Source organism: Gopherus evgoodei, chromosome 1 (genome assembly GCF_007399415.2).
Source record: "Gopherus evgoodei ecotype Sinaloan lineage chromosome 1, rGopEvg1_v1.p, whole genome shotgun sequence".
Classification (NCBI taxonomy): domain Eukaryota; kingdom Metazoa; phylum Chordata; order Testudines; family Testudinidae; genus Gopherus; species Gopherus evgoodei.
In genome coordinates this window covers 365,708,728-365,720,108 of record NC_044322.1, presented here as the reverse complement: position 1 = coordinate 365,720,108, position 11,381 = coordinate 365,708,728, and the positions used below count along the sequence as shown (strand labels likewise).

The 11,381-nt window shown below is 45.6% G+C and overlaps 2 protein-coding genes across 2 annotated transcripts; one reads left to right on the top strand and one right to left on the bottom strand.

Annotated features, from left to right (window-relative positions):
* Positions 1-221: 221 nt before the first annotated feature.
* On the bottom strand, positions 222-889 carry LOC115635265 (claw keratin-like). The gene has a single exon (XM_030533736.1). It carries the CDS (start codon positions 887-889, stop codon positions 422-424), a length of 468 nt encoding a protein of 155 aa, XP_030389596.1. The 3' UTR covers positions 222-421.
* Positions 890-10,377: 9,488 nt separating this feature from the next.
* Positions 10,378-11,037, top strand: LOC115635329 (claw keratin-like). Its single transcript, XM_030533863.1, has one exon. The coding sequence runs from the start codon at positions 10,378-10,380 to the stop codon at positions 10,843-10,845; it is 468 nt and encodes a 155-aa protein (XP_030389723.1). The 3' UTR covers positions 10,846-11,037.
* Positions 11,038-11,381: the final 344 nt, after the last annotated feature.

The following is an 11,381-nucleotide window of genomic DNA, read 5'->3' as shown; positions in this document are numbered from 1 at the left end:
TTGGTGCAGCTGCAGAGGTTGACAAACAAGTCCTCTTTGTAACCCTTTTAAGTGTATTGCTTTACCCCGGTCAGTGGGACAGGAGACAAAGCCAAGGAGAAACAGAGACTACGCAGCTTCTCCATCAGACGTCTGCCGCAGCAAAGGTCAAAGCAAGTCAGTAGAGGTATGTAGTGATGCAAAGGATAAAACATATAGGACCTCACATGAGTGAGAAAGCCTTGGCAGAAAGAGTCATAAAGCGTAAGATTAGAAATGCAGCACGGCTGTCAGCCCAAGGTGCTGAGCACACACAGCTCCACGGAGTTCAAATGGAGCCCTGTTTGCCCAGCACTTCTGAAAGCCGTGCCCAAAAGATCAGGAGTGAATCTGTATCTTGCTGTTCAATTCCTTCCTTCTTCCACGGATGTTGCTGCTGGCATTAGCATGGCCCACAGCTTCCACTGAGGTACCTATGGCAAGATACCCCAGAACCACCTAGTCCCCCGTAACCGTAACCACCCAGGTAACCACCTAGTCCCCCATAACAGCCTAATCCCCCATAACCATAACGGCTGCCGTAACCACCATATCCGCCTGAACCGTACAATCCTCCGTAACCACCATATCCGCCTAAACCGTACGATCCTCCGTAAAGGCCTCCATAGCCCCCCCAACCGAATGAGCCTCCGTAACCGGGTCCGACCACAGGTGCTCCTACAGCTCCCACTGCACTGTGTTGAGGGAAATTGCTGAGAATTGGTCCTGGAAGGGTCACGACAACCGGTGAGGGTCTGATCACCACTTCGGAGTCAGGACACTGCCTAACGCATGGCTGGTTGGCGGCACCAGTGACCGGCCAGGGCCGGGCCACCCCGCATTCTGGATAGCACAGGCTGGACAAAGTCATCTTTCTGGGATGGAGGTAAACCTGAAACGCACAACAGAGACTAGAGTCAAAAGACTGTACAAGTGCAAAGAGCATGTTAGGAATCATTAAAAAGGGGATAGGGAATAAGAAGGAGAAGATGTTATTGCTCTTAAAGAAATCAATGCTATGCCCACATCTCGAATACTACGTACAGATGTGGTCTCCTCATCTGAGAAAAGATATAGTGGCATTAGAAAAGGTTCAGAAAAGGGCAACTAAAATGATAAGGGGTTTGGAAAGGATCCCACATAAGGAGAGATTAAAGAGGCTAGGACTCTTCAGCTTGGAACAGAGGAGACTAAGGGGGGATATAATAGAGGTGTATAAAATCATGAGTGGTGTGGAGAAAGTGGATAAGGAAAAGTTATTTACTTATTCCCATAATACAAAAACTAGGGATCACCAGATGAAATTAATGGGCAGCAGGTTTAAAACAAAGGAAAGGAAGTTCTTCTTCACGCAGTGCACAGTCAACTTGTGGAACTCCTTGCCAGAGGAGGTTGTGAAGGCTGGACTATACCAACATTTAAAAGAGAACTGGATCAATTCATGGAGGTTAAATCCATTAATGGCTATTAGCCAGGATGGGTAAGGAATGGTGTCCCTAGCCTGTTTGTCAGAGGGTGGAGATGGATGGCCGAAGAGAGATCACTTGATGCTCGCCTGTTAGGTTCACTCCCTCTGGGGCACCTGGCATTTGGCACTGTCGGTAGACAGGATACTGGGCTAGATGGACCTTTGGTCTGACCCGGTACAGCCGTTCTTATGTTCATAAGTGCCGGTGGAAGAAAGGCTTGAAAGCTTGGTTACTATTGCAGCCAATAGGGGCCCGAGAGAGAGAGGAGAAGTGGCCTTAGTCCCTATGTCCGTGGCTATGTATTTCTTCCTGTATCCTCTTTCTATGCCTCTTGTCCACTCGCACTAAACTTCCCTCCCAACAGGACCCTTTGAGCCCCTCTCAAGGACTTTGTATTAAAAAACATCGACTGGAATAAGGGTCACGATTTCTACACTGGACACCAGGGATTCTGTGTCCATTTTGGACATTTCTCAAAGAGAACCTGATCGAGATCATGGTAATTGCATCCTTTCGTTTGAGGATTTCACCTCTGCATGCAAACCAGTTGAGTCTGGTATCCCAGCGTTGTTCTTTGAGTTTCCATACCTTGGGAAAAACAACGAGGAGTCCTTGTGGCACCTTAGAGACTAAGAAATTGACTTGGGCATAAGCTTTTGTGGGCTGCAATCCACTTCATCAGATGCATGGAGTGAAAAACACAGAGGCAGGTATAAATAAACAGCACATGAAAAGATACCTGCCTCTGTTTTTTCCACTATATGCATCTGATGAAGTAGGTTTTAGCCCACAGAAGCTGATGCCCAAGTCAATTTGTTAGTCTCTAAGGTACCACAAGGACTCCTCGTTGTTTTTGCTGATACAGATTAACATGGCTACTCCTCTCAAACCGTGGGAGTCATGAATAATTGCTAATGAAGAAGCAGAGACTTTGCTTTTCTCCAAAGAAATCACTAAGGACAAGCTCCTCTGCTGGGGTAAAATGGCTTCAGGTCCTCTGGCTTCCACGGAGCGACACTAAATTACACCATCCGAGGAGAAGCGCCCTCAATGGGTATTTCTGCTCAGAAGAACATAGGAATTGTTGAACTGGATCATACCACTTGTCAGCTTCATGCATCCTCCTGTCTCCAATAGTGAGGAGTAACAGCAGCATCAGCATGAAGGAGAAAATCACTGAATAGGCCCTTCCTGGACTGTCCTGAACAAGTTCCATCCTTATCCAACTAAAATGAAAAATGGCTAAGGGACTTCCTAAAGTAACTGAGAAGATTTAAACGTCCTAATTCTATTTCCAGTTATTTGGAATTATGTTTCCCAATGGAATATGCTGCTCCTAAATTCCCCGAGCAGCTTCGAATCGAGAATCCTGTAACACCTGCAACTGATTAACTGCACAAGACAATTATGGAAGAGAACCCTGATCCCTCATAAAAATCACAGCGAGTAAATGCAAGATTCAGTCCTAAATAGAAATGGACCCTACCGCCACATCTCTGGGGTTAGAAAGAAATTGATTCCTAATGGACTTACCTAATTGACCGAGGAGATGAAGTCTGAAGAAGTGTTTAGAAGAGTGCTGATTCTTGTGTGCTTTTATACAGTCTAGGACTGCCTGGAGGATCTGCGATGTCATTTGCGGAGGAGGTCCTCATTAGTTACCAAACAAACTTGATTGTCTTGCTATGTCCTCCTTTGGATGGAGATGTTTTCCTCAGGTGTTGCAACGTTTGGGCTAATGGCAGCCTCAGAGGGCGTGAAGTGCAGGTCGCACGCTTCATCTTTCTTTCATCTTAAAATTGTACGGGCCAACTGCATTCCTTGTGTCATTCCACTGACTTTATTGGAGCTACAATTAGAATGAATGTCAAGGTGCTTCTGAGTGGCGTCAGTAGCACAACAAGCCCTGATGAAAGGAATCCAGGCTAGTCCTTTCAATTTATGCTGGTCGTGGTTAGGGGCATTGGGCAGTTCATTGTAAACCTGCTAGGAAGGAGGGAGCCACTTTTCTGCATTCTTACCGGCTCCATCGCCAGTGGGTCAGATCCATTTCCCTTTGAAGTTAATGGGAATCATTCCTTGCCTCCAGTGTATTTTCTGTCAGACCTTTACATCTGAAATTCATCCTTTGGCACAGGGGATGGTACGATGCCTATAGACAACTTTAGTCCCACATTGAACTTATAAACTAGGTCTCATGAGGGACTTGAGTGGAGCATGGGCCTTTGTGATGATCCTTTGTGCAGGGGTGAATTTCACCCTGTGGTGAGTACATCTTGGCTTAACACTGGACCTCCAGTTGGGTCACCAATGCTGTCTCAAAGGGCTTCCTCCAGCAGATTTCCTCATGGGTCAAGTCCAGGGATGGCGGAGAGTGAAGGACAGCAGTGCTCTTTTGTAGAAAGGGTTTGAATTAAGTCTTGGACCCTATACTCTGTCAGAAACCATCTCTCTCTTCAGGAGCAGCCAAGAAATGGAAGTCTTGTAGGACAATGCAGCTGACTGAGACTAGCAACAGGATGAGGAGAGATGAAATCATCCATTCTTGGGGAAGGAGGAGATGGTTGTGCGATGAGATTTCACATAAAATCTGACTAACCATAGGGCACCTTGCAGAAAACATTCCTGCCTAAACCAGAGTGTTGTTTAAAGTGTAAACTGTGTCCTCAAGAGGGGTCTCATTTGCAGGGAAGAAGTATCTTCCTTTGATTTTAAGGAACCACTTGAAGCTCTGTGAAGTTTACATAACCGTGCTGATTTACACCAAGAGAGCACCTTCATTTTCTAATAAAAATCTTTTGAAAAATACCAAATGCAGAACTCTATTTGAATGAAATGGAAACAGCCCCAAATTGTGTGGCTTTTGTGATACTAGAGACCTCGGCCTCTATTTTTTTTAGAATGACTCTGTTACTCAGTGCAGAGGTGTCTAATCCCCACAATAATGTATTAATATTCAGAAGAACTTCCAGCCTTAACATCCTTACCCTCCCTGGTTGATAGGCCTTGAAAAAGAGATACGTTGAGGTGAAGGTTACTTGCGGGTCAGTTGCAGAAACAGAAATACAACACCATATTTCTGACGCATCATACCGAAGGCTGAGCTCAAGGTTAATCCCTGTTATGCTGTTTTACAAGACAAGGTTTGTAACATATCCTGTTAAAAAATGTTTGTTTTTTTGGATCTAATTATCAACAATTACAAAAATTGCTCATGTTGTGATCCACTTTCACTATGTTTTCTTAAACATGAGGATAATACTTCTCCACAGGAATTACATATCCAGAAATTTTCAGGAAATAGAGAGTAGTATCCGCATGAGCAGTCCAACCCATTCGGGTTTTTTCTGACTCTGCCAATCACTCCTGTCTGACCTCCAACTGAGTGTGTCTCCGTTGACCTCTGGTAATAGATTTGTAATTCTCATGGTGCATGGTCTGAGGCTTCCTCTAATCTTAGCATTTCAAAGCACTTTACAAACACTCATTAAGTGTTATATGGCGAAAGAGCTGTATTTATTATAGCCATAATTACTTTTTACTGGCATTAGATGTTCCAACACTGAAGATTATTAGATTGACTTCAAGTTCTCAGATGTCATTCCCATATTCAAAGTTTAAGGGTAGATGCTGAGCCAGGGAAAGCAATGGAAAACATCAGCTACTGCATTTCTATTGAGGAGTGGCCAAGAGCACTGGAAAGAAGCACAAGACAGATAGAGATAAGGAGAACTTCTTCAAGGGTCACATTGCTGTGGGATTAGACCCCATTAATTGCGAGACTTCCCAACCTACAGAATTCTGTAAGATTCTTCTCTGACAGAAAGCTTTTCAGCCATTATTAGAATGAATTTTTCAAGTGGAGAGTACTCCTTCAGCAGGTTTGGTTCTAACGCGAGCAGCATAAAATGTCTTAGCTCAGTTTTAAGACATGGAAATCAATGAAGTCTATGGAGTTCTACTAATACCCAGTGGCTCAGCATCTGCCCCTGAGCATTACAAGGGACTCTTTGTTAAGAAATGGGAATATAAAACTTTTTTGAATGAAGATCAAATAGTCCCAAAATCTGAGGCGAGGAATCATCACTGAGTGTTGGTATGCCATCAGAAAGCCTAACGTGCATTTGTGAAGTTCATATCTTTATTTAATCCAGTGTTACTCAGATGAGGTCACTAGGGAAATTTTTTGCAGCCATGATGGCCAAGAAATGACGGACAGAGATCGGGGTGGGAGGAGGAGCAAAGCAGCAGTGGCTCCCTGCAGCGCCCAGCTGTTAATGTGAAATAGCTGCTACCAAGGTCCGTGAGATGCGCCACCTTGATGCTTGTGCTGGTGTCACCAGCAGGGGTAGGCCCCCTGCACCACGCAGACTCCTTGGGACCTCTGGGCAGCGCCGCTGGAGACACATGGGGCGAGCTAGAGGTGCTGTCTGTCTCCTCTGTGGAGGGGGGACAGAGGCAGATAGAGATAAGGAGAACTTCAACTGCAGTCACATTGCTGTGGGATTAGACACGATTAATTGCAAGACTGACCAACTTACAGAATTCTGTAAGACTCTTCTCTGACAGAAAACTTTCAGTCAGCAATAAATCCAGTCATAGTGATTACTCATCACCATAATCACCACTGCTCCTGAACGCATTGGACAGTTCCCGTTCAAGGCTTCCGAATATCCCACCAAAGTATCAATGACGTCACTAGAATGATCGCAGAACTGTAGCTGGCCCATAAAGCAGAGCGCCCCCTGCGGCTTGCCGCCCCAAGCACCTTGAGCTCAGCCTTTAGTAGGATGGTTTCTGACAGAGTATAGGGTCCAAGACTTAATTCAAACCCTTTCTACAAAAGAGCACTGCTGTCCTTCACTCTCCGCCATCCCTGGACTTGACCCATGAGGAAATCTGCTGGAGGAAGCCCTTTCAGACAGCATTGGTGACCCAACTGGAGGTCCAGTGTTAAGCCAAGATGTACTCACCACAGGGTGAAATTCACCCCTGCACAAAGGATCATCACAAAGGCCTATGCTCCACTTAAGTCCCTCATGAGACCTAGTTATAAGTTCAATGTGTAACGAAAGTTGTCTATAGGCATCGTACCATCTCCTGTGTTCTCAGATGTCATTCCCATATTCAAAGTTTAAGGGTAGATGCTGAGCCAGGGAAAGCAATGGAAAATATCAGCTACTGTATTTTTATTGAGGAGTGGCCAAGAGCACTGGAAAGAAGTACAAGACAGATAGAGACAAGGAGAACTTCTTCAAGGGTCACTGCAGCGTCCAGCTGTTAATGTGAAAAAGCTGCTACCAAGGTCCGTGAGATGCGCCGCCTTGCTTCTTGTGCTGATGTCACCAGCAGGGGCAGGCCCCCTGCACCGCGCAGACTCCTCGGGACCTCTGGGCAGCGCCGCTGGAGACACATGGGGTGAGCCAGAGGTGCTGTCTGTCTCCTCTGTGAAGGAGGGACAGAGGCAGATAGAGATAAGGAGAACTTCAGTTCCCGTTCAAGGCTTCCAAATATCCCACTGAAGTATCAATGATGTCACTAGAATGATCGCAGAACTGTAGCTGGACCATAAAGCAGAGCACCCCCCGCGGCTTGCCACCCCAAGCACCTTGAGCTCAGCCTTTAGTAGGATGCGTTAGAAATATGGTGTTGTATTTCTGCTTCTGCAACTGACCCGCATGTGACCTTCACCTCAACGTACCTCTTTTTCTAGGCCTATCAACCAGGGAGGGTAAGGATGTTAAGGCTGGAAGTTCTTCTGAATATTAATACATTATAGTGGGGACTAGACACCTCTGCATTGAGTAACAGTGTCATTCTAAAAAAAATAGAGGCAGAGGTCTCCAGTATCACAAAAGCCACACAATTCGAGGCTGTTTCCATTTCATTCAAATAGAGTTCTGTATTTGGTATTTTTCAAAAGATTTTTATTAGAAAATGAAGGTGCCCTCTTGGTGTCAATCAGCACGGTTATGTAAACTTCACAGAGCTTAAAGTGGTTCCTTAAAATCAAAGGAAGATACTTCTTCCCTGCAAATGAGACCCCCTCTTGAGGACACAGTTTACACTTTAAACAACACTCTGGTTTAGGCAGGAATGTTTTCTGCAAGATGCCCTATGGTTAGTCAGATTGTATGTGAAATCTCATCGCACAACCATCTCCTCCTTCCCCAAGAATGGATGATTTCATCTCTCCTCATCCTGTTGCTAGTCTCAGTCAGCTGCATTGTCCTACAAGACTTCCCTCCCAACTGACCCACTGGCGATGGAGCCGGTAAGAATGCAGAAAAGTGGCTCCCTCCTTCCTAGCAGGTTTACAATGAACTGCCCAATGCCCCTAACCACGACCAGCATAAATTGAAAGGACCAACCTGGATTTCTTTCATCAGGGCTTGTTGTGCTACTGACGCCACTCAGAAGCACCTTGACATTCATTTTCATTGTAGCTCCAATAAAGTCAGTGGAATGACACAAGGAATGCAGTTGGCCCGTACAATTTTAAGATGAAAGAAAGATGAAGCGTGCAACCTGCACTTCACGCCCTCTGAGGCTGCCATTAGCCCAAACGTTGCAACACCTGAGGAAAACATCTCCATCCAAAGGAGGACATAGCAAGACAATCAAGTTTGTTTGGTAACTAATGAGGACCTCCTCCGCAAATGACATCGCAGATCCTCCAGGCAGTCCTAGACTGTATAAAAGCACACAAGAATCAGCACTCTTCTAAACACTTCTTCAGACTTCATCTCCTCGGTCAATTAGGTAAGTCCATTAGGAATCAATTTCTTTCTAACCCCAGAGATGTGGCGGTAGGGTCCATTTCTATTTAGGACTGAATCTTGCATTTACTGGCTGTGATTTTTATGAGGGATCAGGGTTCTCTTCCATAATTGTCTTGTGCAGTTAATCAGTTGCAGGTGTTACAGGATTCTCGATTCGAAGCTGCTCGGGGAATTTAGGAGCAGCATATTCCATTGGGAAACATAATTCCAAATAACTGGAAATAGAATTAGGACGTTTAAATCTTCTCAGTTACTTTAGGAAGTCCCTTAGCCATTTTTCATTTTAGTTGGATAAGGATGGAACTTGTTCAGGACAGTCCAGGAAGGGCCTATTCAGTGATTTTCTCCTTCATGCTGATGCTGCTGTTACTCCTCACTATTGGAGACAGGAGGATGCATGAAGCTGACAAGTGGTATGATCCAATCTAGCAAGTCCTATGTTCTTCTGAGCAGAAATACCCATTGAGGGCGCTTCTCCTCGGATGGTGTAATTTAGTGTCGCTCCGTGGAAGCCAGAGGACCTGAAGCCATTTTACCCCAGCAGAGGAGCTTGTCCTTAGTGATTTCTTTACAGAAAAGCAAAGTCTCTGCTTCTTCATTAGCAAGTATTGATTGCCATGGTTTGAGAGGAGTAGCCATGTTAATCTGCATCAGCAAAAACAACGAGGAGTCGTTGTGGTACCTTAGAGACTAACAAATTGACTTGGGCATCAGCTTCTGTGGGCTAAAGCCCACTTCATCAGATGCATATAGTGGAAAAAACAGAGATAGGTATCTTTTCATGTGCTGTTTATTTATACCTGCCTCTGTGTTTTTCACTCCATGCATCTGATGAAGTGGGTTTTAGCCCACAAAAGCTTATGCTCAAGTCAATTTGTTAGTCTCTAAGGAGCCACAAGGACTCCTCATTGTTTTTCCCCAAGTTTGGAAACTCAAAGAACAACGCCGGGAATCCAGACTCAACTGGTTTGCATGCAGAGGTGAAATCCTCAAACGAAAGGATGCAATTACCATGATCTCGATCAGGTTCTCTTTGAGAAATGTCCAAAATGGACACAGAATCCCTGGTGTCCAGTGTAGAAATCGTGACCCTTATTTCAGGCGATGTTTTTTTATATAAAGTCCTTGAGAGGGGCTCAAAGGGTCCTGTTGGGAGGGAAGTTTAGTGCGAGTGGACAAGAGGCATAGAAAGAGGATACAGGAAGAAATACATAGCCACGGACATAGGGACTAAGGCCACTTCTCCTCTCTCTCTCGGGCCCCTATTGGCTGCAATAGTAACCAAGTTTTCAAGCCTTTCTTCCACCGGCACTTATGAACATAAGAACGGCTGTACCGGGTCAGACCAAAGGTCCATCTAGCCCAGTATCCTGTCTACCGACAGTGCCAAATGCCAGGTGCCCCAGAGGGAGTGAACCTAACAGGCGAGCATCAAGTGATCTCTCTTCGGCCATCCATCTCCACCCTCTGACAAACAGGCTAGGGACACCATTCCTTACCCATCCTGGCTAATAGCCATTAATGGATTTAACCTCCATGAATTGATCCAGTTCTCTTTTAAATGTTGGTATAGTCCAGCCTTCACAACCTCCTCTGGCAAGGAGTTCCACAAGTTGACTGTGCACTGCGTGAAGAAGAACTTCCTTTCCTTTGTTTTAAACCTGCTGCCCATTAATTTCATCTGGTGATCCCTAGTTTTTGTATTATGGGAATAAGTAAATAACTTTTCCTTATCCACTTTCTCCACACCACTCATGATTTTATACACCTCTATTATATCCCCCCTTAGTCTCCTCTGTTCCAAGCTGAAGAGTCCTAGCCTCTTTAATCTCTCCTTATGTGGGATCCTTTCCAAACCCCTTATCATTTTAGTTGCCCTTTTCTGAACCTTTTCTAATGCCACTATATCTTTTCTCAGATGAGGAGACCACATCTGTACGTAGTATTCGAGATGTGGGCATACCATTGATTTATTTAAGAGCAATAACATCTTCTCCTTCTTATTCTCTATCCCCTTTTTAATGATTCCTAACATCCTCTTTGCACTTGTACAGTCTTTTGACTCTAGTCTCTGTTGTGCGTTTCAGGTTTACCTCCATCCCAGAAAGATGACTTTGTCCAGCCTGTGCTATCCAGAATGCGGGGTGGCCCGGCCCTGGCCGGTCACTGGTGCCGCCAACCAGCCATGCGTTAGGCAGTGCCCTGACTCCGAAGTGGTGATCAGACCCTCACCGGTTGTCGTGACCCTTCCAGGACCAATTCTCAGCAATTTCCCTCAACACAGTGCAGTGGGAGCTGTAGGAGCACCTGTGGTCGGACCCGGTTACGGAGGCTCATTCGGTTGGGGGGGCTATGGAGGCCTTTACGGAGGATCGTACGGTTTAGGCGGATATGGTGGTTACGGAGGATTGTACGGTTTAGGCGGATATGGTGGTTACGGCAGCCGTTATGGTTATGGGGGATTAGGCTGTTATGGGGGACTAGGTGGTTACCTGGGTGGTTATGGTTACGGGGGACTAGGTGGTTCTGGGGTATCTTGCCATAGGTACCTCAGTGGAAGCTGTGGGCCATGCTAATGCCAGCAGCAACATCCGTGGAAGAAGGAAGGAATTGAACAGCAAGATACAGATTCACTCCTGATCTTTTGGGCACGGCTTTCAGAAGTGCTGGGCAAACAGGGCTCCATTTGAACTCCGTGGAGCTGTGTGTGCTCAGCACCTTGGGCTGACAGCCGTGCTGCATTTCTAATCTTACGCTTTATGACTCTTTCTGCCAAGGCTTTCTCACTCATGTGAGGTCCTATATGTTTTATCCTTTGCATCACTACATACCTCTACTGACTTGCTTTGACCTTTGCTGCGGCAGACGTCTGATGGAGAAGCTGCGTAGTCTCTGTTTCTCCTTGGCTTTGTCTCCTGTCCCACTGACCGGGGTAAAGCAATACACTTAAAAGGGTTACAAAGAGGACTTGTTTGTCAACCTCTGCAGCTGCACCAACACAAAGAGAACATTGGGTCTGAACTACATCCCACTGAGACCTGTGATCGGTCACGGATCTCCTTGAAACACTTGCTATAAATGCTTTCTGCTCTGTAATATTTCTTCCTGTAAC